Here is a 25,389-nt window from a genome sequence, read left to right as displayed (position 1 = left end):
AAAACAACTCCAACTTTTAGAATAACCGATTTTTACACTAAAATGTACAAATGTGAATTGTTTTTATAAATTGCAGGCATCATTGTGGACAGCTATGTGCAGAGACGGGTCCTATCCCACGTGGGATCCTAGCAGGAAGACAGTGTTGACCGTCCTCTGACGAAGTTAGCGGTGTGTTTATCTTAGTTTGAGACCTATGGGGACTCGTTAACGTCGCGTTTTGACGCAGTCTCAGTTGTGTAATATCAACTGTAAAGAAAAAATGATGTCAGTCAACCGGTGTTTGTATTTGTTTTCTCGGCTACGGCGCCATGTTACCACTCGGACTGCTCATATCACCGGTAGTCGCTGTCATGTGTCTGCTGGCAATGGCTTGTTGCTTAAAGTACACCCGAGTGGTTCTGTTGTTAGCAGCAGAAGCTCGTCCTCATCTCCAAAACCCCCGGACACGTCTCTTTTTATCCCGATCACTTTGAAGAGCGACTCGTCTGCAGATGGGACTGTTGGAGCCGAGCTGACGCAGCCTCTGGACAAAAGTCAGTCAAGTCACCTGTGCCGTACGCTGCGTTCAAATGAATGAAACGGTGGGGAATATGAGATTCATCAAACATTAACCCAAGTATTGTGTTCTATTTAGGTGAGCTTTTGAAAATTGTAAACCGCTTCTACAAGAAGAAAGAAATTCAGAAGCTGGCTGCAGATAACGGCCTGGACGGTGAGAATGAGAAGATAGGCAGTGTTTAAGGCTACTTAAACTCTTTGTGTAAATGTAAACTTATAGCAATTGAAAGGTAAATGTTTATACATTATGATATAATTGATGTACAGTTTCTCAGTGTTTTTGTCTTTCATGCAGCGCGACTCTTCCACCAGGCCTTTATCAATTTTAGAAAATACATCCTGGAGGTGACATCACTCCCTGCTGACCTGCACATCATCCTCAGTGACATCATCTGTGGAGCAGGTGTGTAAAATAAAAAAAAACACAAAGCAGTATTTAAGATATAATACAGTCTTTTTGTGTTTTTGCCGTCTGTAGGTCACATAGATGACATCTACCCATACTTCATGCGTCATGCCAAGCAAATCTTTCCAATGCTGGATTGTATGGATGACCTGAGGAAGATCTCTGACCTCAGAGTCCCTGCTAACTGGTAAACAATTAAGATGCGTACAGTTAAATCCAGTTATGCATACTCTGGACAAATGTTGAGTTAAAGTAAATCTTTATCTAGTGAATGACTGGAAATGAAACAAAGTGTCAAATGACTTTTGTTTTGGCGACATTAATGGAAAATAATTGATTACAATGTTCTACATAATGGACATGACTTAAATGAAATGAATACTGTTAATTTCTTAGTGCTTCCATGCTGTATGTGTACATGACCTCTATTGTATGTGTTCTTCAGGTACCCAGAGGCTCGTGCTATCCAGAGGAAGGTGATCTTCCATGCCGGTCCCACTAACAGTGGCAAAACATACCACGCCATCCAACGCTACCTTGCTGCAAAGTCCGGCGTCTACTGTGGTCCTCTGAAACTGCTCGCCCATGAAATCTTTGAGAAGAGCAATGACTCTGTATGCAATGCTCTGTTATTATGATATATTTACTTTTTTCATTTTTATTTGAGTGGGCTCTCGTTACATGTGAACTACATGTGTGTATATTTTCTCAGGGTGTGCCATGTGACCTGGTGACTGGCGAAGAGAGGACGTTTGTGGATGAAGATGGTCGAGCATCTGCTCACGTGGCCTGCACCATTGAGATGTGCAGCGTCACTACACCATGTGAGACTAAAACACACATTTGTGTACTGTATCACACTGTGTACACGCATGTATACGTAAATTTAAATGAATGGAAACAACCATAAGCAGAGTGCAATGATGGATTAATCTACAGCAGAGGTGTCAAACCTAATCACACAGAAACTCAAAACCTGCTTGAGGTGTGGAAAGATTTACATCTTTTTTTTTTTTACTGGCATTCTGTTTGTGTGTTTTAGATGAAGTGGCTGTGATCGATGAAATTCAAATGATCAGAGATCATGCACGAGGCTGGGCCTGGACCAGAGCACTGCTAGGTTTGACAAACACACACTTGCCTGTGCATGGACTTTTCATGTTCATCTTACTTGTTACTTTTTCATGATATTTGAATGTCCTGAAGGTCTTAATTTCAGTGTAATTTTTTTGGCCAAAACATACCTTAAAAGTCACACAGCAACCTGTGGGTCGATCGGTCGTGTGAGGTCACGTGAAATATCAACATAAGAAAAGATGCATGAGGCCTGCCTGGGGCATGACTTTGTTTTAGACCCAAATCATGAATTATATTCAAGTGTTTCAATTTTCAAAATTACAATTTTCCTGTACATATTATACGATAGCGACAGTATAACCCTAGAGCAGAATATTTGTATGTCCATAATTTTTAATGGGGAAATGAATTTACAAATCTGAGGTTGACTTTCACATATTATTAGAACACTATTCAATGTTAATAGCAAGCTGTGTAGTTTACAGATGAATGTATATTAAAACCGATAATATTTATGTGTGTGTGCAGGCCTCTGTGCAGAGGAGATTCATGTTTGTGGGGAACCTGCAGCCATTGACTTCATCAGGGAGCTTATGTACACCACTGGAGAGGAAGTGGAGGTGACTTACATTATATCTGAATATATAAAGTATTTATACACATTCACTGGCCCCACCATCAAAATCTTAACAAGGTCCAAGAGCTGTATCTGCCTACAAAGTAGTAAGAACATAGACCTCCACCAAGCACCATAATTCCCCTCCACCACACCAAAATAATAATGCTAATATTTATAAACACCAGCAAAAACATATTAATGTGCTATTAATGTTCACTTTTGATTGTTGCCGCCAGGTCCACACTTACCAGCGTCTTACACCATTTTCCATCCTGGACCACGCTGTGGAATCGTTAGACAACCTGAAACCAGGGGATTGCATCGTGTGCTTCAGTAAAAACGACATCTACTCCATAAGCCGGCAGATTGAAGCCAGAGGATTGGAATGTGCTGTTATTTATGGCAGTTTACCTCCAGGTCAGTGTGGTCTTGGCATGTGGTCTTGCCTGTTTTCTGTCTTTTTTTTTTAAACTTAAATGTATCTTTTTCAGGCACCAAATTGTCCCAGGCTAAGAAGTTCAATGACCCTGATGATGCATGCAAGATCCTGGTAGCAACAGATGCTATTGGAATGGGTCTGAATTTGTAAGGGCCATCGTTGGTTTTGCCAAAACAAACCAGTAGTGTACTTGTAACCAACAGAACATTTGTCTTACTCCCTCCAGGAGCATAAAACGCATCATCTTCAACAGTCTTGTGAAGCCAAACATCAACGAGAAAGGGGAGAAGCATATGGAGACCATCAGCACGTCACAGGCTCTGCAGATTGCTGGTCGTGCTGGGAGGTGTGTCTTAGTTTGATTTCCTGTTTGTGACATTTGTAACAGGTTATTGTTGCAGGTTCTCCTCCAAATTTAAAGAGGGAGAAGTTACCACCATGCACAGAGATGATCTTCCTGTCTTGAAGGAGATACTCAGTCACGCGGTTGATCCCATTGAGGTGATCTCACACACACACACACACACACACACACACACACACACACACACACACACACAGTTTTGTGACACCACTCCAAAATGGCTTTTTCTTTATTCAGACTGCAGGTCTTCATCCTACAGCAGAGCAGATTGAGATGTTTGCCTACCATTTACCCGAGGCTACTCTGTCCAACCTCATTGTGAGTACAGCATGAGCCAATAATAAACTAAAATCAATGACATTTTCCCACTCGTGAAAAATAACTACACAATAGCAATAAATCTAAACCAGCTGACCGACATTTTTCCTTTTTCTTAGGACATTTTTGTCAGCCTCTCCCAAGTAGACGGTCTCTATTTTGTCTGCAACATCGACGATTTTAAGTTCCTGGCGGACATGATTCAACACATCCCGCTCAACCTGAGGTCACGCTACGTTTTCTGCACGGCTCCCATCAACAAGAAGCAACCTTTTGTGTGCACATCCTTCTTAAAGGTAAGAATCCCGTCTCCCAGCGAGCCTTTTCAATAACATTGATAGGGTTTAGTAAGTAACCCTACATGGAAGTTCTTATCCATCTAACAGTCTTTTTGCTGCACTGGTCCCTCACCTTGTCCCTCCATCAGTTTGCTCGTCAGTTCAGCCGAGATGAGCCTTTAACCTTTGATTGGGTCTGTCGACATGTCAACTGGCCCGTGGCCCCACCGAAAAACATCAAAGATCTAGTTCACTTGGAGGCCGTTCACGATGTGTTGGATCTTTACCTCTGGTTAAGGTAAGGTTGCTGTTTGGATTGTAACCACCTGAACTAAATTGAGAAGTAGATGCATCGTATAGGCTTCACGGTTTGGACTGGAAAATATCTTTTTTTCTTTCTGTACTGTAGTTTACAATGAACTCATCAGCTGTATTAATGCTGGCTGCTTCCGCATTGGTTCTGTTGCTGCTGTGTTGTGCAATATACTTAAAATTACCATGTGATTATATTGAGCTATTTAAAGAACTCCAAATCATTAATCAACTTTTAAATATAACTTTTTGTTATATATTTCTGAAATAACAGCCTCTCTCTAATGATCGTTATCGTTATTATTGTTATGGTGGTCTCTGTTTCCTTCATCACGCTAACCCTCAGCGTTCTTTTCTCCAGTTACCGTTTCATGGACATGTTTCCTGACACCGCTTTAGTTCGAGAAATTCAGCGGGAACTCGACAACATCATCCAAGAAGGAGTACGAAATATCACTCGACTCATCAGAGCCACCGACCCGGCCATCACCGGCCCACTCCAAGGAACAGTACCTGGACGTCACGACCCCAGCAGGAATTATATGTCGCGAGGCAGAAGAACTCCAAGCTCACAAAGAAGCCCTGGACAGACAATGGACAGCTCACTGACTAACCGCTTGGTGCGAGATGGACTGCTGACATCTGAGATGCTGCAGCAGTTGCAGAGGGAGTGGTCCAAAGGACAAACAAAGGAGCGATCCAATCAGAGCGCAGTTGATGTCAAATATAACAAAGACAATCGGAGGACAAAGAGGAAATGAACCATCATGGGATCTGAATTCAGTAGCACACTACAAGCTCCATCCTGATACAAAATAGACTGCAAGGAACCATGTATGTAAGTGAAGTGGGACCCCATCACCCTCCATCACCATTTTGGAACTACCGCCAACCAATCAATGATAAAGCATCACCAAGCTCGAGCTGTTGACTGTGTGATTAATAATTGTGTCTGTTGGCTTTAATGGAAAAAGCTAGCAGCTCATTCACTCAGTGATCATATTGCATCTGGAACAGGTTGGAGCTCAGTATTCACGATTGGAGACTACTGGACTACTATACATCGTCATTCATCTTAGTACACATACTTAGAAATCGTGGAGCTTTCTGTGGGGATCCTACGGCATCAAAGTACTGTTATTGTATTGACATCGATATAATGCACATATTTTTTAGTGTTTAAAAATCTCAATTAAAACTTATTTTCATTGTCTTTTACCTATTGTATCGTGAAACTGACCCATGTTGATAATTCTCCCTGTACAAGGCATTCAAGTGCTGACTTTAAAGGGGATCTATTATGCTTATTTTCGACCCTTTGTATTTAGTTGTGGTCTCCTATAGAGCAGCTACACACAATAACCCGCACAGAAAACTTTTTGATTTTGCAGAATCTGCACCTATTCCAGCTGTATTTACTTGGATTTGTGCTTCCTGCCAAAACAGTATATTAATTTATTCCACCCACAGCCCACCTCGGGGTATACCCACTCCGCTGTGATTGGTCACATACTAAAAGTGCTTCCTAACTATGAACCATATAAGGAAGTCCGCACTCTGTGACATCACAAAGGAACGGTTTTACCGTGTTTTAAGCCATCCCAAACTTCTTTCAGGCCTCACTTCCAAATGCGCAAACCTCATTATCTGAAACTCTGGCATCGTTTAACATGTCAGAAAACATATCATGGTCAGAAAAATGGAAAAAGCATAATAGGTCCCATTTAATATATGCTTCCACACAATTGTATTGTTAACCATAGAAAATTAGTTTTTTGTGCTTCGCATACAATTATGTGGAAGGGATTGAAAACATTTCACTAACTGCAGTTTGTTGTTTTAAATCAGAAAATAGTTCAACATACTTGATCCAAAGAAAATCTAAATGTAATATTTACCGACAAACACATTCAATTAAGTGGGACAAAAACCACCTACAGTCCAAGTTAAAATATTACTCCATAATACCATTACTGTTATGGTGTTGTGTTTACACTGTGGCCTAGTGCCCCTGGTAAGACATCCTCCTCGACTGTATGGAGTGTGATATGATTGACATACAGTTTGACGCCAGGAGACTTTAGATTTTGCAAGAACGATAAAACCTTTTTATTGTTGTGCAGGTTTGCAAAGCACAGCTACGTTTTGTAACTCAGCACTGTGGTTCCAACAATGGTGAATGTTGTGCAAATCCAGTATGAGCCATCAGATCTATGTGGCTTACAACCACTAGGGGGCGTACTTGTATTTCGTCTGAGGACTCGAGTGCTTTCCAGTGGAGATGCATCATCTTGCCAGATGATTCTGAAAGAATGAAGGGCTTTCATGAATCATGACAGGTACCCCCCCCCCCCCAAATAACTGCTGGGCTAAAAGTTTTTAAAACAATGCCTGCAAATCGGTTGTGGGAAGGTTTTCACAACCACATGCTTGTGTTTGCCCAGCACTGATTAGATTGTGCGCCAAACCACAACCCCATGCAGACACACATGCACTAGGTGACATTACAGACAGACCAACACAGGAATTTCACTTTATATGAGACAATATCATCCATGTTGTCCAACTGCAGGCTAAAGCAGCTCAGTTGAATCATTCAGGATTATCACCCTGTTTTATTTTCATCCTTCTGCTTTATCTGTCTGACTGGATGCTTGCCCAGCGGCCCGTCTAGTCACCTATTCCAATATAGGACACATAGTATATCTGATGATGGATTAAATAGTGGCAAATGCATTGACATTCAAACGGATGTGAGAATTGTGGATGACAATGTCTTAGTAATGATATGCAATATAAGTTCTCATGGACAAACAAAGGATTACATGAAGGAAATGTGGCGAGCGGTTGCGTGCTAATGGGTGTGCAACAGTAGCTAATCTGTCAGGGATTATCATGTCACAATGCCAACATCTGATTGAGGTTGTGCCACAGCACAGTAATCCAATCCTGGTATCCTCCGAGTGACCTCATAGCTCCACAATCACAGCACCACTCATGCTCCATCTGTAATTTATGTTTCATTTCCCCTTTCTGACTCAATTCATCCCCGGCAACAAAGATGCATACTTTTAGACCATCCCAAGAAAACAATAAAGTAATCCCTCATTTATCACGGCTAATTTTCCAGACTTGACAGTGATAAATCAAATAAGATTAATATAAATAGGATTCCCGATTTATAAATGGAATATTTTTTGTTGTTAGATACATAGAAAACCCGTTTACAACCTGAATGCTGTTTTTAACTTTATTAGAGCTCTCTATAGATGAAATAACAACCCTATAGTAATCTTTACACTTGTATTACTCACTATAGTATACAGATAGTACCAATGTAGCATTCTGCACTGTATCAAGCTGGAGGGCAGATGAAATGATGATGAGGTGCATGGGAAGCCGAAGGAGGAGAAGGTTTGGGGGCCATCAGTGGTGTTCCATGGTATTCCTGCGGCTGTCCTGTCTGATTATAATTATCTTTAGTAGTCTTTTGTGTTGACATAATCAAGAAAGACTATTTTCTTCGAAAAGGGTTAGTGACATGGCAGTGATTGATCAAATCATCCTTGCATACCCACTGGATGGATGATGACGAGGACGGTGGAGACATGCACCAGTCCACATGAACAGTGGACACTTTATACTCTAACAGACAACTCATTCATTTTACTACCCCAAATATTAAAGAAGTTAGAGCAGATTTTATACCTTAATTTTCCAAGCACTAATTTGACTTGATGTGTTTCATCACTCAAAGTAAATCCGATACAAAATTGAAGATGAAAAAGAAAAGTAATCTACCAAAACAAGCATGTATACGAATGGAAATACAGCCGATATGATATGAAAAAAATATATTTTTAAGGTCGTCTGCACGGGCTCTGCATAAAGAGTCAGATTTATTCATCGCTAAAATAACAATACAGGTTTTGTAACATTACTATTAAGAAGAGCAGCCATCTTGGAAGGTGACGTTAGGACTCCCCTGTTGAGTCTACGTGTATTATAATTAACTGTAAATTGTACAACATTCCCCAGCTGTTAACTTGAAAGAAAACAACAAGAACCTGGCGTAACTTAGTAATAAAAACATTCACACCCCTTAATTAGAAGGGACCTTGTCTCTTCTTCCACCATCCCTTGAGGGCTTCCTCGCAAGGTTCCGCAGAAGCCAATCAGAGGCGAGTCTTTCCCATCCCAAAACACACACGAACACACACACACTTCCTAATCCAATCATCTTGCAGACAAAGGGCGGGGAATGTAATTTTAACTCCTCCCATTGGTCCTTCCCGCTGCTAAACTTGCTCACTTTGCTTCCTGGCTGCTTCACTCACATGCTGGACACGGTGAGACTGTCCCACGCATGAACCGGCTCTGGAGTAGATCTTAGCTGTGTATTTATCGCTCAATTCATTAGTCGTAGGCCTGTTTGTATTGAATATAGTAAAAACTAAGGAGGATATTGTCTTTATTTTTCTTGACTTCGAATTTCCTCAATCTGTGTTTGTGGGTCAGCCTGCTGTGTCTGTGAGAGAAGAGCAGCAGGATGATTGCAGCCCAACTACTAGCCTACTACTTCACTGAACTCAAGGATGACCAGGTTAAAAAGGTAAGCACCCCCCGCTCACATTCCCCCCCCCCATTTGACCTTTTTGGATGTGATATAAGAAAAGGATGAGGCTTCAAGACCGGCTTTTACCTGACTGTGTTGCTTTGTGTCAGTTAGAGTTGTCACTCCGGCTGGCTAACCTGTCAGCGTGATACATGATACATGTGTTGTAAAATGTATAAACTGCATGACTCGGGGAGCCTGTCATCCGGTCACTGGTAGTTGGTTTGAAGAGCCAAGGTGAAGATGAGAGGAACTGAAAGGTGAAAGTACAGATGGGAGCAGAGATGAACTGTTGTTAGTGGAAGATCAGCACATTTCGGAGAACTAAATGAAGAGATAGTGACTATATTCAGCTGAGTAGTACTGAGAACAGAGGACCACTCGCCACAGAACCCTGGTGCCTCTCAAGTTCCTTGAGATAACTTCTGCTGTGAATTGGTTCTGTATGAATTCTATTGACTTGGTTTATGGTTAACTTTAGTGGAGAAGTAGAGGTGGATTCCATGAATGTGTTTCCTTAAGGACATCTCAGCAGCACAGCCCCCCTTATTTAGGTAAAAATGTGACGGGGCCAGTTTTAGGTTGCCTGGGGGCAATGTTAAAGGAGAGTACGACCTCTCATTTCTTCTAACACCCAACTCTTCACTCCATCCTGATCTGACGCGTTTTTGGACTTTTTAAATCAGAAGAAACATATTCACATTTCCAGCCAACATGTTCTCCTTTGCACATGAAGCCGGGGGGGAGAGCCCCTTTAAGGTCGCTCACTGATGATGTCATCAGCTTCTCTATAAACCGCGGTTTAGAAATGGAGGAAAGTTTACGCTTGTCACGCTTCCTTCTTGTAACCCGCTCCTGTCTGCTGTGTGTGTGTGTGTGTGTGTGTGTGTGGTGGCATCAAAGAAGGCCTGCAGTGTTGTAAAAGACATGAAAGCCCTCAGGATCTGATGCAATACAGCACCCCCCCCTCCTCTCCTCTCCTCTGCCGGCCTCCCTAAAATAGGGCAGCTTTGAGACATGTGACCATACTGTATGTTAGATGAGCAAGGCTTACAGACACAGCAGCGCTCCCGTAGGACGCTAGGTGTGTAAATGTCCTTGACTCTGCATTGTTTCTATGTGTGTGCTACTGTGAATCGTATCAGTGCAAGATGGTTTGTGAGGGCAGTGCAGAGGACAGTGTTTTTCCCATATGGCCAGCTTGTGTGTGTGTGTGTGTGTGTGCATAAACAAAACACAAAACGGCATTAGATTTCAGAGCTTCCCCAAGCTTGTTTCAAGGAGAACACGGCATTGTTGACAGGATGGGGAGGGGTGATTGAGTGAGCGGAAGAAAAAGGAAAGGCCAGAGAGAACCTCCATAAAGCAAAAACGCCAGGTGACGACGACACACACAAAGACAGAGTTGTGTGCCAAAGGTGTGTGGTGAATGGGAAACACACACACACACACACATACCATCCCAACCTCACCTTTCCTTACCAGCGATGGTGACATTGCGCAAAACTCCCACACAAGAGTCAGGGCGTACGTCACATTTCAGATAACGTTTTATTGTATCTTCTGAAGGGACAATATTATAGAAACTTGATGTACTTTAGAGTAGTTATAAAATATCGTCAGAAGTTTCAATATTTAGTGAGAGCACCACAGATGTCTGGAACTGCCTAATAATTAGCGGATCTACCAGAGCTGCACAGATTGTCCTCCATGATGGATGTACCACTGGTGGATGTAAGATACCTTGAAGTCCTCCACCTTCCATCTGCTTAACGATGCCCCAGAGGTGCACAAGTGCGTTCATGACTGAAGCAGCTCTCCACTTTCACCTTCTGCTTCCTCAGCAAGCCGCTTGTAATCTTGGAGGTGTGTCCTTATGTTGGGAAAACTGCTTTGCAGGAGACATGCTCTACTTCTCAATGTCACAGTACATGTTGGAATTCATGTTGTCTTCTATGAACCACATAGAACCACACATGCAATCGCAGTCCATTATGAATGGTACCAGCACCAAGCTTGATTGTAGGCAAGACACAACCATCTTGCTACTCACTTGTGTTGCCAAACAGACAATAACGGCTGTGTGTTGAGCCATTTTCAGCGGCTAGTAAAGCTGAAAGGATATACAAGTATGTCCAAGTTTATTCATTACTTCATTCATTTTCTACCACTTATCCTCACAAGGGTCACAGGGAGTGCTGGAGCCTATCCCAGCTGTCTTCGGGCGAGAGGCGGGGTACACCCTGGACTGGTGGCCAGCCAATCACAGGGCACATATAGACAAACAACCATTCACACTCACATTCATACCTATGGACAATTTGGAGTCGCCAATTAACCTAGCATGGTTTTGGAATGTGGGAGGAAACTGGAGAAAACCCACACATGCACGGGGAGAACATGCAAACACCACACAGAGATGGCCGAGGGTATGTCCAAGTTTAATGTCTATAATATTGTCCCTTACGAAGGTATACCAGTAATAAAATGGTTGCTGAAATATGGTGTGCACACTCTTTGAGATACCATATTATTCCAGAAAAATGCATGGCTTTAAGCTGAAAGACTGACAGTCACCCCTCAGTCGGTGTCTGTGACTTCAAAATTTAATGTAGACCTTATTAACTGATTTCTTGGTCTTGATCCAATCTAAAGTGTATGTATGTATGCAGGATTCAGCTGAAGGAAGTATGGCTTGTGGAAAGACCACACTTTTAATTTTGCAATGCTGCAGAAGTGGCGTCCGGGTGACATTTGGTTCATGTGACTATTGGTTTTCGTGAGAATTTCCTTCTGAAGAGGCTCCATTTGATGGCTTGGATAAATTGCTGCATCATGGTTTTCTGCTGCAGAGTCATGTGACGCTTCCTGCCGTATCACTCCTGCAGCAGCAGCTAAATGTGATGTGCCACTGGAGCAGTGTTTCTCATATAGTGGGTGGTGGTGCGTTAGAAGTGTCGGGGGGGGTCTGATGTTCCGGGAGTACTTTCAATATTAGTGCAGATATGCCAACATCCAAATTTTCTGTTACTTAGAACAGAGTTCTCGAGTATACTGTAATATCAGTTTATTTTCTATGACGCTTGTCCTCACAAGGGTCACGGGCGTATGCTAAAGCCTTCACCTTGCATTAAGGCTCGCCCTATTTAACTTAATGCACTGCAGACACTGCAGTATTACAGTATATGCCACAGTCTCCACTCTGCTGCAGTGGTCCACTTTATTGATGCCCTCAGTCTCATCTAAAAAAAAAATGAGACAAAGCTGCCTGACTTGACTTTAGAGGTTTCACTCTACTTTAGGCTATTAGGCAGTACAGTACCCTTTTTGGATATAAGTTTGCTGAGAACATATATTTTCTCCAGTGTAATGCAAGTACAGAAGCGGAGTAAGCAGGGTGTTGTGCTGGGATTATGAGTGTTTATTTATAGGAGGGACAACTAAGAGCATGTGTTAATATGCTTCCATGCCAGACTCCACATGTAAGCACATTATAGGGAATGTAACACCTGCACAGTGTAATGAAGAGCTGTACACAGTGGCTTGTTGGGCCAGTTTGAAAGTGTCATAACTACTTTGTGTGAGCTCGAAGGAGGTGATACTGTCGCTAATTTTTTCGAGCACATTGAATGAATTTGTGATTTTGATAATCGTGAGTATCATCAGAAAAAAAACAGGACAAATGGTACAATATCAACACATTATTTCAATTATTACTTAAGTAAAAGAAGTAAACAGAAGTAAACACTGATGTTTTCTCTTATTCAAATCTTTTGGCTTTTTATCCCCCACCACCCCCAAGCCCCCCTGTGATCAATCTGCCCACCACTAATGTGAGCATTTTGTTCTTATATCCCTGATAAATTGTGGAGAAGGTAAATGAATTGATTTATGCTGTTCTTCTTAGTTAAAACGGAAACAACAGTGCCTCTGCTGGCTGTAGCCAGGTAGTGCACTACATTTTAGCTCAACTGCTTTATAAATCAACAGAATTCCTATAAATCAAATAATAAATTAATTGAAGTTTGATATTAGCCTGGATTTTTTAAAATGATTTTTCTTCCAAGAGTGTTAATTTTGAAAGGAATCCATGTGGATGACTTAATATAAAGTCTGTTGAAGTCAGGTTGTTATTTGTTATGCTTATTATTTGGCATCTTTGTACAGTTTTTTTAAGCAGTTAAATTACCTGTTTGGATTTGCATCAGAGTGAAGCTAGTCCAGTCTGCCTGTACGGTATGCCTCATACCGGATCCAGCCTGAATATTCCGGTTTCTTCCTGTAAAGTCTCGCATTTATACCGTAGCAACCTGTTCAAACAAAGAAAGACGCCTTTGAGGAAATGTGACGTCTAAAGCAGGAAGTTAATTATTGTTGTCACGTCACATGTTTTATGTGTAATGGAAATTAAGAGTTGAGCTTCGAGGCAGGGCTAAAAATTGCTTCATTCTGTCTATGATGTGATGCAACTCCGGGTTGTTTGACATCCTGTTCCTCAACACCACAGGCAACAACGTGTGTTGGGAGTGTGTCAATAGGGGACAAAGCACAGCAACCAGCTGATGTAGCCTGTCAGACCACACATGTAGCCAGGGTGACCATTTTATGTCATTCACTTCCTTTTTGCCAAGAGGGGATGATGCCAATGATTGAACAGCATGATTTCTTGTTCGGGGTGTGGAATGCTAAAAATCATTAGCAAATGCAGTAAATCTGGTCCCTCCATTGCCAGGCGTCATTGTCTGTGTATGCGATTTTACTACTACATTGTGAAATTAGAGGTGAAGGACTAAACAATACACTTGGCACTTTTACAAACAGTAAAGATACATGCAGAAAGTAAACATGGTGTTCTTACATTTTTAATGTTTCTACAGTATTGCCTATAAATGTGCCTACTGTAACTGTCATTTCCTGCAAGGGATCAATAAAGTAATTACACAGAACTCGACCATATAAAGACAGTAAAGGTATTTTTGATATTATCCTGGATCATTTTTAACACGTAGTAGGTATTTTTCCAAGTATGTCCACAATTTTCACTGTATTTCCCACATGTCGTAGAAATTATATTTATAATTTAAATTCGACCAAGGGCGGCACGGCGGTCGAGTGGTTAGCGCGCAGACCTCACAGCTAGAAGACCAGGGTTCAATTCCACCCTCGGCCATCTCTATGTGGAGTTTGCATGTTCTCCCCGTGCATGCGTGGGTTTTCTCCGGGTACTCCGGTTTCCTCCCACATTCCAAAAACATGCTAGGTTAATTGGTGACTCCAAATTGTCCATAGGTATGAATGTGAGTGTGAATGGTTGTTTGTCTATATGTGCCCTGTGATTGGCTGGGCACCAGTCCAGGGTGTACCCCGCCTCTCGCCCCAAGACAGCTGGGATAGGCTCCAGCACCCCCGCGACCTTTGTGAGGAAAAAGCAGTAGAAAATGAGTGAATGAATGAAAATTCGCCCATATAAAGACAGTAAAGGTTCCGGTTGTTTTTTGATATTATCCTGGATCATTTTTAACACATCGTACGTATTTTTCCAAGTATGTCCACAATTTTCACTGTATTTCCCACATGATGTCATAGAAATTATATTTATAATTTAAATTTCAAGTGTAAAATAATAATAATTAAAACCAATTTATATTTATTAAAACACTCTAGACTCTGGATCACTGCATAAAAATGGACCCCTTGCCCTAGATTATACTTGCTCATCTGTGTTTTGTCAGATTGACAAGTACTTGTACTCCATGCGCTTCTCTGATGAGACGCTACTGGACATCATGCAGCGGTTCCGCATGGAGCTGGTCAAAGGACTGGGACGTGACACCAACGCCACCGCATCTCTTAAGATGCTGCCAACATTTGTGCGCTCCATCCCAGACGGCTCAGGTCAGTACTTTAATGAACATGTACTGTATATAAAAGGAAATGTATTTCTTTCTGCTCATTGCATATTAATAGAAGTCTGAGTATTTCTATATGCAGTATTTGTATATCTGCTGATAAAGGGAATGCCTCTTGTGCCTCCATGATCCCCCTTCCTCCGTTTCTCTCTTTATCTCTTTCATTCAGTGGGGGGCCTTTCATCTCACCCTCCATGAACTTGGCTAATTACCGCAGGTAGCAATGAACAAAGAGTCAAATAAAGTACTTTTACCTTTGCTTTGTACTCTTCTGAGTGACACTGTAGGTATAAACTGTCTGTTGAAACAACCATTGTTTTAACAGTGAATCCATTGTTTATAACAGTTAATTGGTTCCACACCCAATAAGTGAATTTCCTTATTCATAAATTAAATATTTTCATACGTTGATCTTGGAAATTTTTTTTGCGATCTTCTAAATATGATTTCTAACATTATTAGAGCCCTCTATACATGAAATAATACACCTATAGTCACCTTTACTCATATTACCCAATATAGTAGACATAATAACGCCGTAATAACAGAAAATAAGGCATTTAGGACGTAAATGAGACTTGTACACGTGTGTTGCTGAAAATGGTGCAGACGACAAGTGACGTCGGGGGTTCAGAGTTGAGTTTTAGCTTGCCGTGAGTTAGCGCGGCAGCGGTAGCTTGTATTGGGGATTATTGTGGCTGTTAAAACCTGTTTTTGCAGCACCCAAGTCTGGTGTATCTCATCAAACATTATGGACAGCAATCTTTGAATGCATCTTCTTAATACAGTCTTATTTGTATTTTAGTTTTAATTTAGGCTAAATAAACAGTACAATGTGCTTCTATGTGATAGAGATAACCCACAGAATTGGTGAGGGATGGCTGTATTTCCCACGATCCCTTCTTCCTCTCTGCCAACTTGTTTCTTGTGTTTCTACAGAAAAAGGAGATTTCATCGCATTGGATTTGGGAGGAAGTGCCTTCAGGATCCTTCGTGTCCGAGTGAGTCACGAGAAGAAGCAGACAGTTCAGATGGAGAGCCAAATCTACGACACACCCGAAGACATCATACATGGCAGCGGAACAAGAGTGTGTACACACACACACATCCACTATGCTACAACATACAGTACTTCTCACCTCCTCCTCCCCATTCCAGTTATTTGACCATGTGGCCGAGTGTCTGGGTGACTTCATGGAAAAACACAACATTAAAGACAAGAAGCTGCCAGTTGGCTTCACCTTCTCCTTCCCCTGCCAACAAACCAAACTTGATGAGGTAAATCTATATTAATCAAGCAAACTGATGGTGACAACCTAAAGCTGCCTCATGTCCATCTTATTTCTCATTACCGTATGTCCTGTTATCCATCCTTGTGCCAATCTTTCCTGTTGAGGCTTTGCTTTGTCTGTGTGTAGAGTACCCTGATAACGTGGACAAAGCGCTTCAAGGCGAGCGGGGTGGAGGGCATGGATGTCGTTAAGATGCTCAACAAAGCCATCAAACAACGAGGAGTAAGTCTTCATCTGTAAGGCCTCTACTGTGATGTCATGCGAAGCAGTGCCTCATTGAGAAGAAAACTATTATTAATGTCTTGCTTGTATTTCTTTCAGGACTACGAAGCTGACATCATGGCTGTAGTGAATGATACCGTGGGAACGATGATGACCTGCGGCTTTGATGACCAACGCTGTGAAGTCGGAATTATCATCGGTATTACAAATGTTTATTAGCCTACACCGGTCGAGTGGTTAGCGTGCAGACCTCACAGCTAAAAGACCAGGGTTCAAGTCCACCCTCGGTCATCTCTGTATGGAGTTTGCATGTTCTCCCCGTGCATGCGTGGGTTTTCTCCGGGTACTCTGGTTTCCTCCCACATTCCAAAAACATGCTAGGTTAATTGCCGACTCCAAATTGTCCATAGGTATGAATGTGAGTGTGAATGGTTGTTTGTCTATACGTGGCCTGTGATTGGCTGGGTGACCAGTCTAGGGTGTACCCCGCCTCTCGCCCAAAGATAGCTGGCATAAGCTCCAGCACCCCCCGCGACCCTCGTGAGGATAAGCGGTAGAAAATGAATGAATATTAGCCTACACTGTTGAAAATGAAATCAAGGTTGAACAAGCACTAAGCACTTTCAAAGTTTGTCCTTTATTCAAAGCCATTTTTCAAAATTCAACTCTGATATATTTACGTTGAATATCACTAGAAGATACATATCCACGTATTTTTTCCACAAACTGAGTTTAGACAGAAGTCAAGTGATCCATGCCAAGCTCTTATCAAATGCACTTCTTCCACCGTTTTCACGCCGTAAAACTGCTCTGAAAGTTTTCTCTTCTATTAGTTTGCATTTGCCCTCTTGCCCAAAGACAGCTGGGATAGGCTCCAGCACCCCCGCGACCCTCATGAGGAAAAGCGGTAGAAAATGAATGAATGAATGAATTAGTTGGCATTTGTGTCATGAAAAAAAAACCTCAAAGACGTATAAATATATCTTCAGATCTATTAGATCTTTTCTTCTTGTCACTCACTCGCACAACCAACGTGCAAGTCTTGAAAAAAGGGTTTGTCTTCGATCTAGGTCAGTACAGAAACATATACTAAACTCTGATACTTAAAACATTTCAAATTAACAAGAAAATATACTTATCAGTAGGCCTTAATGTAGTATTTTTCTTATGAAGCTAAATAGGTAACCAAAATATTTCTAAAAGTTGCCATTTTGCTGCATTGTAACATATTTGTGACGTCTTTGCTTGTAGGAACCGGTACCAACGCCTGCTACATGGAGGAGTTGCGTCACATCGACCTGGTAGAGGGTGACGAAGGCAGGATGTGTGTGAACACTGAGTGGGGGGCATTTGGAGACGACGGCCGGCTGGAGGACATCAGGACAGAGTTTGATCGAGAGATTGATCGTGGCTCTCTCAACCCCGGCAAACAGCTGTATGTCACTTTGGTCTACTCATGCTTTTATCTTTTTGAATATTAGGGCTGCATATTGTGTGTATTTTTTCATGACTTCCTGACCCATACCGCTAACTTTTATGTATTATTATTTAATTAAATTTAGATGTAACTGTAGTTTCTGCACACATGGAGGTAAGAACGACTCAAGCTTTTTGAACCACGTGGTAATGGGAACAAGCCCCGGGTGTCATAGCAATACTGCCATTTCAGGTGGTTGATAAGGTTGGATGTGTTGAAGCTTAATGTTTTGTTTTTTTTCGCTTCATCGCTGAATATTTGCTGAGCATTTGGCAAAATATCTTCCTCTGAAACAGTGTCTATCGCTTTGTTACTTGTGCTGCAGTTTTGAGAAGATGGTCAGTGGGCTGTACATGGGTGAGCTGGTTCGTCTCATTCTGGTCAAGATGGCCAGAGAGGGTCTTCTGTTTGAGGGCAAGATCACCGCTGAGCTGCTTACTAAAGGGAGAATTGAGACCAAGCATGTCTCTGCCATTGAGAAGTAAGTCTCATTTGCATCATTTTAGAGGATGCTGGTAATGTATAGCATAATCTATGACGGGTTCGCTGTGGGTCCCAACCTCGGACACACTTTTTCCCATAGTCGTGAAGTCACAAGGAAAAGGAAATGATGGACATAACTGCATGAATGCAAAAAGTGTATTAGGAATGAAATGGCCTTTATTGTCATTATACAAGATGTACAACGAGATTGGAGAGCTTCTCCTTTCAGTGCAACAGTTAAGTTAAAAAAGTATGCAAAAAGTAAAGTAAAAAAAAGACAGTTTAACAAGATATCCCAGATATACACATAATATTGTGTGTATATGTTTTCGAGGTAGTGACAGAGGCAGTGATGGAAATATTGCACATTTGCATTACACTAATGCTAATGTTAACGCCAATTTTATAGGATTACAATACACTGTCTCGCTATTAAACCACCAACAAGTCTTTATTTAGCCAATATCTGTGAATTAAAAAAAATTGCTTATTGATGTTAGAAACTTGATGTTGTTTTACAAAATTTGGGTCCTCATATTTGTAATTTGGTCCTTGAGCTAAAACATTTGTGTCTGTTTTATAGGATTACAATACACAGTCTCGCTTATCTCACTCTCTTTTTTTTAGGAGTAAGGAGGGATTAACCAAAGCCAAAGAGATTTTAACCAGACTCGGTGTAGAGCCCTCAGCTGAAGACTGCATCGCTGTTCAACATGTGGGTATTGTTGCCAAAATACATACTAAGTAGGACCTTGTCCCCTTTTGGTTAATGTGGCTTCCTCCCACAGTCCAAATATTAGCTTCATTCAAGACTCTAAATTGCTTTGAACAGGAAAGGCGTATTGAGAATGGATGTTGGCTGTTTAAAGTTTAATGTGCTTCTTCTCTCTCTGATGGACTCCATTTAGGTTTGTACCATTGTGTCCTTCCGCTCTGCCAATCTGGTAGCGGCGGTGCTGGCGGGCATCCTCAAGAGGCTCAAAGAGAACAAAAGTGTTGCCCGACTCCGCACTACTGTTGGCATTGATGGATCTCTCTACAAGATGCACCCACAGTGAGTCAAAAGTTGTGAAAATGGTATTACGGAATACCTGTACTGCAAATAACTTCACTCAAATATACTTCAGGTATGCCCGACGTCTTCATAAGGCGGTTCGCCGACTGGTCCCCGATTCCGATGTGCGATTCCTCCTGTCTGAGAGCGGCAGTGGAAAAGGAGCCGCCATGGTGACAGCTGTGGCCTACAGACTCGCTGAGAAGTCTCGACAAATTGCACAAACTTTGTCAGAGTTCCGCCTGACGACAGAACAACTGCTAGAGGTGAGTGCATATTTGTGTACAGTACTTGTATGTGAGTATAGCTACTGTATGTACGGACTTTTTCTGTGTTTTTCCAGGTAAAGAACCGCATGAGGACTGAGATCCTAAATGGCCTTTCTAAGGACACACAGGCTTCTGCCACTGTCAAAATGTTGCCAACATTTGTATGCAGTACTCCTGATGGCACAGGTTAGACACAACCACATGCTTCTGTAACTGGGAGGAGACTAGTGAGACATGGCATGTTGACATGTTGGCATGTTGGCACGTTGACATTACACCCACCAAGGGGGCTAAAGAACAAGTAAACATTTCATAGCCTATGATGGCTATTTAATGGAGGGCAACGGTCAGCTGGGATAGGCTCCAACATAGCCCCGCGACCCTAGTGAGGATAAGCGGCATAGAAAAAGGATGGGTGGTGAGTGGCGAGAGAGAGAGGGGATTCAGAACAACTTCTCAACAGATTTAATCGTTTGTGATCTCGTTCTTTGTTAGCACCTTTTTTTTCTTTTTTAGATAGACAGACTTCCTTTATTGTCATCGCACAATAACACAGCAGTGAAATTGCCAACGAAATGTCGTTGCCTGGCTTCCGTTCAATAATTAATAATAATGTGGTGAATAAATAGATGACATTAAATATGAACAACAATGTACAGCGTACAAATAAATTGTACAAATAATTTAAATAATTTTGAATAAATAATAATAATCTAAAGTTTTGCATGTGGGCAGGTAGAGGGGCTTATTTAGCATTCAACAGTCTGATCTTACACCTTTACCAACTTATATCATCTGTCTTTGCCAGGATGGAACTTAGTGGTCATGCTGATTTGCCGTACATTCTGGCAAGATCGGCTACGGCCACGCCATATTCGTATTTTTGTTACAAGCTCTTTCTTGAATTTTATTTATTTTTCTGGCCTTCTTTGTCACATAGCTTTGGGTTATTTAGCAGTCGCCCCTAGATAGTGTTCAAAAACCACAGCTAAATCTTCACAAACAATCACATGAAAACTGGTGTATTTGAAAACCTAGTGATTGAATGCAAGTCTATTTAGAGTGCTAACGGATTGTTGTCTGTGTCTCTGTCTGACTGCAGAAAATGGTGATTTCTTAGCTTTGGATTTGGGAGGAACCAACTTTAGAGTTCTGATGGTGAAGATTCGTTCCGGGAAAAGGAGAACTGTGGAGATGCATAACAAGATCTATGCCATTCCCCTTGAAGTGATGCAGGGTACAGGGGAGGAGGTGAGTTCATCATCCAACTCCCAACTGGGTTTTTATAATTTGTAGGGGCCACATAACTGATATTTATGATATGATATTATGGCATGAGGGCTGCACGGCGGCCAAGTGGTTAGCGCGCTGACCTCACAGCTCGGAGACCAGGGTTCAATTCCACCCTCGGCCATCTCTGTGTGAAGTTTGCATGTTCTCCGGGCACTCCGGTTTCCTCCCACATTCCAAAAACATGCTAGGTTAATTGGCGACTCCAAATTGTCCATAGGTATGAATGTGAGTGTGAATGGTTGTTTGTCTATATGTGCCCTGTGATTGGCTGGCGACCAGTCCAGGGTGTACCCCGCCTCTCTCCCAAAGACAGCTGGGATAGGCTCCATCACCCCCCCCGACCCTCTTGAGGATAAGCGGTAGAAAATAAATAAATGAATGAATGAATATTATGGCATGATCCTTCTCAACATTTAGCATCTTTAAACGACTCTACTTGGGTGATGTCAAGTTGGATGTGGGACAGCTTGGCGGGTTGATAGTTCATAGATAGTCTTGTAAGTTGCACGGAAGCCGGTTGAATGGTGACCAGCAGGTACGTTGTTTAGGATTAGCAGACAAGTAATCCTGTCTGTTACCTTTTGACCTCTGCTTCCATCTTATTTGACGGGTTTCACTTTAATTTCCAATATGATAAGTAAATATTCTCAGTCATTTCATATGAAGCAAGACAATAAAATGGGTGTGACATCACAGCATTGCATCAATCAAACATACACATCAATTTACACTCTGTGACATGTCTTTCCTCTTCCAGTTGTTTGATCACATTGTTCATTGTATAAGCGACTTCCTGGACTACATGGGGATGAAGAACGCTCGTCTTCCTCTAGGCTTCACCTTCTCTTTCCCTTGCTTACAGACCAGCTTGGATGCTGTAAGTATGTACCACTTCTTCACTCGACAAGATGATATTGATTAAAGCTGTCTGTTTGCATGTCTACCTAGGGCATCCTGGTGGCGTGGACCAAAGGGTTTAAAGCAACAGACTGTGAAGGAGAAGATGTGGTGGGGCTTCTGAGGGAGGCTATTAAGAGGCGAGAGGTAGGAAAAGAGTGGATTTGTACAGTGTGTGTGGATTTAGGATCATGGAAATAATGGACTGGCAATGTTTTAAATGTTCCCTTTTCACCACAACGTACAATCAATCCGTTTGACATTTTCATCATTTACTGTTCTATCAGTGAAACTGTACTATATTTCTCTGAAGGAGTTTGAGCTGGATGTTGTGGCCGTGGTCAACGACACAGTGGGAACCATGATGACCTGTGCCTACGAGGAACCGACTTGTGAGATCGGACTCATTGCTGGTCAGTTCACTATTTGTCACTACACAGGAGGTCTCTTGAGATGTCCCTAATCAATATAACATCATTCTTCTGTGTGTAGGCACCGGCAGTAATGCGTGTTATATGGAGGAGATGAGGAACATTGAGATGGTAGACGGCGATGTAGGGCGCATGTGTGTCAACATGGAGTGGGGGGCCTTTGGCGATAATGGCTGCCTAGACGACATCAGGACGGAATATGACCGCACCGTGGATGACTTCTCCCTTCACCCGGGCAAACAGAGGTGACACACACACACACACACACACACACACAGAATTCTACCCATGTCAGAAACACCTGCTAGCAGTTAACCCTTTCTGTCCCTCATACATATTGTATGTGTGTACAATTATGTGGTGTGTGTGTGTGTCTGTGTACTATAGATACGAGAAAATGTGTAGCGGCATGTACCTTGGTGAAATAGTGCGAAACATACTATTAGATTTGACCAAGAGGGGCTACCTATTCAGAGGTCAGATTTCAGAGACACTGAAGACCAGGGGCATCTTTGAAACAAAGTTCCTGTCTCAGATTGAGAGGTAAGAATCCTCCACAAATGGACCAGCATGTTCAGCACATCTTATCTCATAGAGTAGACATGGGCATTTTAGTGGCTTTTTAATCAATACATAAATGTATTATCCTTCATCCTGGTGACTCGTGATGTGTTTGTGCATCTTTATGCAGTGACAGACTGGCTTTACTTCAAGTGAGGTCCATCTTACAGCACTTAGGGCTGGACAGCACCTGTGATGACAGTATCATTGTCAAGGAGGTAAGATACACAGTGTTTAAATGATAACATCACAGTCCATCATAATAATCCTCAGATTGAACAATACAAATACCCCATATTTTGTAAGGTGTGGTGTTTTTCTTGCAGCCATTTTTATTAAGTATCATGTTGCATACAGACTTGCTTTTGACAAAAGGCACCCCAGTTGGGGCTTGTAGACCACGTGTACATTATCAATACAACAAAACATTTTATCAACCGCGATTTGTGAAAGAGCTCGAGGTGTGCGACCGTGTGGAAATGCGTATTTGTGAATTGATAGGCAATTCAATATGGTGCAATAATGATAATGTTTTGGCCTTTTATTGTTACACAGGTATGTGGAGCCGTGTCACACCGTGCCGCTCAACTCTGTGGGGCAGGGATGGCGGCAGTGGTTGATAAAATCAGAGAAAACCGTGGACTGGACCATTTGAACATCACGGTCGGAGTGGACGGGACTCTGTATAAACTGCATCCACAGTAAGATATAGCAATAAAAAATGCAGATAGATTGGTCATGAGGAGATACTTCTTATACACTCAGCTCTTAAATCAAATATGTTGTAGTAATCAGAATTGAAGATATTCAAAGGGACATTGCGGTCGTCTACAATCATGCATTTTTATATTTGAATCTCTTGCTTTATACTTCAAGACATGTCAACTTCAAACCAAATATCTTGTCTGTCCAGCTTCTCCATCATCATGCACCAGACCGTCAAAGTGCTGGCTCCTCAGTGTAATGTCAACTTCCTGTTGTCAGAGGACGGCAGCGGCAAAGGAGCGGCGCTCATCACGGCAGTGGGCGTCCGAATGAGACAAGAGCTGAACAACTGATAACTTTTGACAGTTCCACGTGTCTCCTTCCTGCTCTGTCCTCACTCAACCAAAGCAGACCAGGGAACACCCTCTCCAGTAGCCGCTTTAGCTTTTACTCCATGTGGCAGAAAGAAGAGAGCTTTCTCTGCTATTTAGCACAATCACCATACTAGTACAAAACGATGATAGCTTTGCACAGTTCCAATATTGCTGTGGTGTGTAATGTCGCCACCTTGAGGATTATTTTGGTAACTGCAGGATGTCACACTAGACAAAGGATGTCCAAATGCAGTTTCCCCACGATGCATTAATGTTGTTTCATGATGTTTAGTAGCTGCAGGGTCGTTCTTTAAATTATTGTACCAACATCACCACAATGTGTCTGCACAAAAAGACAGCAATATGATATGAAGTGAAAACAATAATATACACAATATGTAAGGGGTTTGTTTTTTGCTTTAAAGCTTTTAAGGTCTTATCCAGATATAAAAATCCATTCTTTTACATACGATACTGTTATTTATTCTATTTTTACATCAGGGGGTGATGAAAACGTTACTGCTGCAATCAAAAAGTTGATGTTTATTACATAAGGTGCCTCAGCCTGGAAGGAAGTGTGAACATGGAGGGATGTCACATGCCTATATAATGAATATACTGTACTGTAAGAGCTCTTTGTATTTTACCAAGTATTTGTACAATTCCCAGTATGCTGCTGCTGTCTATAAGGCATGCGAATCAATCAGTTTCTTAGCAACGTGAAATGAATGAAACATAAGTGTATGAGGTGCTATCATGGGTGCCAGTGGACCACCAGTGGCCAAAATCTGTAGAAGAACCGTACACTTGAATTGGATTTGAAGCATTCTATTCTTTCTCACCTCTTGTTTAATAAATGCTCCTAAAATCTCAGGAGCATGATGTTCCATGAAGTAGCCCAAATCTTGCACATGTATTTATGTAATGACTTCTCTTTCCCTTCATTTTGGCTTATGGCGTTCCTCAGGGCTCCATCGTTGGTCCACTAATATTTTTGAAGCTATTTTAACATTCTCCAAAAATACAACTGCACTTTCAAACTCTTGATGGTCTCAAGAACATTTATCACCTCTTTTTACAACTCGGATGATGATTCTCGGATGGGAGATGTGCAGCACAGGATGACAAAGTTTAAAGCTGCTATAGTGTTGTATGGGATATTTTGACAGAACGTTAAACATCACATTTATGTGGACAGGACAAGCTCAATGTAATCGGAACTCCAATGAATGACATGTTTTCCATCAACAATCACTCCATCCACACTGTCTTTGTCACATAAATACTTGAATCTGTCCAACACTGTCAACCAGTCCTTCACTAAATAAAATCAATCCTATGTCAGAAGGAGCGGCATTCATGTGTCATTTATAAACTATTACCTGTAAAAAAACAAAAACACAATTTCACATTTGATAAACACGTTACATGTT

General features: G+C 41.8%; 2 protein-coding genes and 2 long non-coding RNA genes across 5 annotated transcripts; 2 read left to right on the top strand and 2 right to left on the bottom strand.

The window, feature by feature from the left end:
* The first annotated feature begins 85 nt into the window (after positions 1 to 85).
* supv3l1 (SUV3-like helicase) lies at positions 86 to 5,592 on the top strand. Its single transcript, XM_058089020.1, has 16 exons — positions 86 to 536; positions 638 to 715; positions 857 to 964; positions 1,040 to 1,154; positions 1,413 to 1,581; positions 1,680 to 1,791; positions 2,010 to 2,087; positions 2,573 to 2,664; positions 2,900 to 3,080; positions 3,155 to 3,248; positions 3,329 to 3,448; positions 3,504 to 3,603; positions 3,704 to 3,784; positions 3,904 to 4,080; positions 4,212 to 4,360; positions 4,736 to 5,592. Exons 1-16 carry the CDS (start codon positions 263 to 265, stop codon positions 5,133 to 5,135), a joined length of 2,328 nt encoding a protein of 775 aa, XP_057945003.1. The 5' UTR covers positions 86 to 262; the 3' UTR covers positions 5,136 to 5,592.
* A 971-nt stretch (positions 5,593 to 6,563) lies between these two features.
* On the bottom strand, positions 6,564 to 13,368 carry LOC131139334 (uncharacterized). The gene is made up of 3 exons (XR_009132230.1): positions 13,179 to 13,368; positions 9,077 to 9,242; positions 6,564 to 6,678 (listed from the first exon to the last, which is right to left on the bottom strand). It is a non-coding gene; the product is annotated as an uncharacterized LOC131139334 (long non-coding RNA).
* On the top strand, positions 8,692 to 25,326 carry LOC131139330 (hexokinase-1-like). Of its 2 annotated transcripts, XM_058088844.1 has the most exons (21): positions 8,692 to 8,986; positions 14,722 to 14,884; positions 15,838 to 15,986; positions 16,057 to 16,176; positions 16,317 to 16,412; positions 16,512 to 16,611; positions 17,664 to 17,847; positions 18,215 to 18,370; positions 19,000 to 19,087; positions 19,281 to 19,426; positions 19,500 to 19,692; positions 19,770 to 19,881; positions 20,798 to 20,946; positions 21,746 to 21,865; positions 21,937 to 22,032; positions 22,199 to 22,298; positions 22,378 to 22,561; positions 22,704 to 22,859; positions 23,008 to 23,095; positions 23,433 to 23,578; positions 23,791 to 25,326. In XM_058088844.1, the coding sequence occupies exons 1-21, from the start codon at positions 8,924 to 8,926 to the stop codon at positions 23,933 to 23,935; spliced, it is 2,754 nt and encodes a 917-aa protein (XP_057944827.1). In that variant the 5' UTR covers positions 8,692 to 8,923; the 3' UTR covers positions 23,936 to 25,326. The 2 variants fall into 2 exon arrangements, with proteins under 2 accessions (XP_057944827.1, XP_057944828.1); XM_058088845.1 differs by lacking the exons at positions 8,692 to 8,986; positions 14,722 to 14,884 and adding an exon at positions 15,095 to 15,115.
* On the bottom strand, positions 15,532 to 16,422 carry LOC131139333 (uncharacterized). The gene is made up of 3 exons (XR_009132229.1): positions 16,251 to 16,422; positions 16,038 to 16,151; positions 15,532 to 15,943 (listed from the first exon to the last, which is right to left on the bottom strand). It is a non-coding gene; the product is annotated as an uncharacterized LOC131139333 (long non-coding RNA).
* Positions 25,327 to 25,389: the final 63 nt, after the last annotated feature.

This window comes from Doryrhamphus excisus, chromosome 12, assembly GCF_030265055.1.
Source record: "Doryrhamphus excisus isolate RoL2022-K1 chromosome 12, RoL_Dexc_1.0, whole genome shotgun sequence".
In the NCBI taxonomy this organism is placed as follows: Eukaryota; Metazoa; Chordata; class Actinopteri; order Syngnathiformes; family Syngnathidae; genus Doryrhamphus; species Doryrhamphus excisus.
The sequence above is the reverse complement of the archived record's forward strand: the minus strand, read 5'-3'. Positions and strand labels throughout refer to the sequence as shown.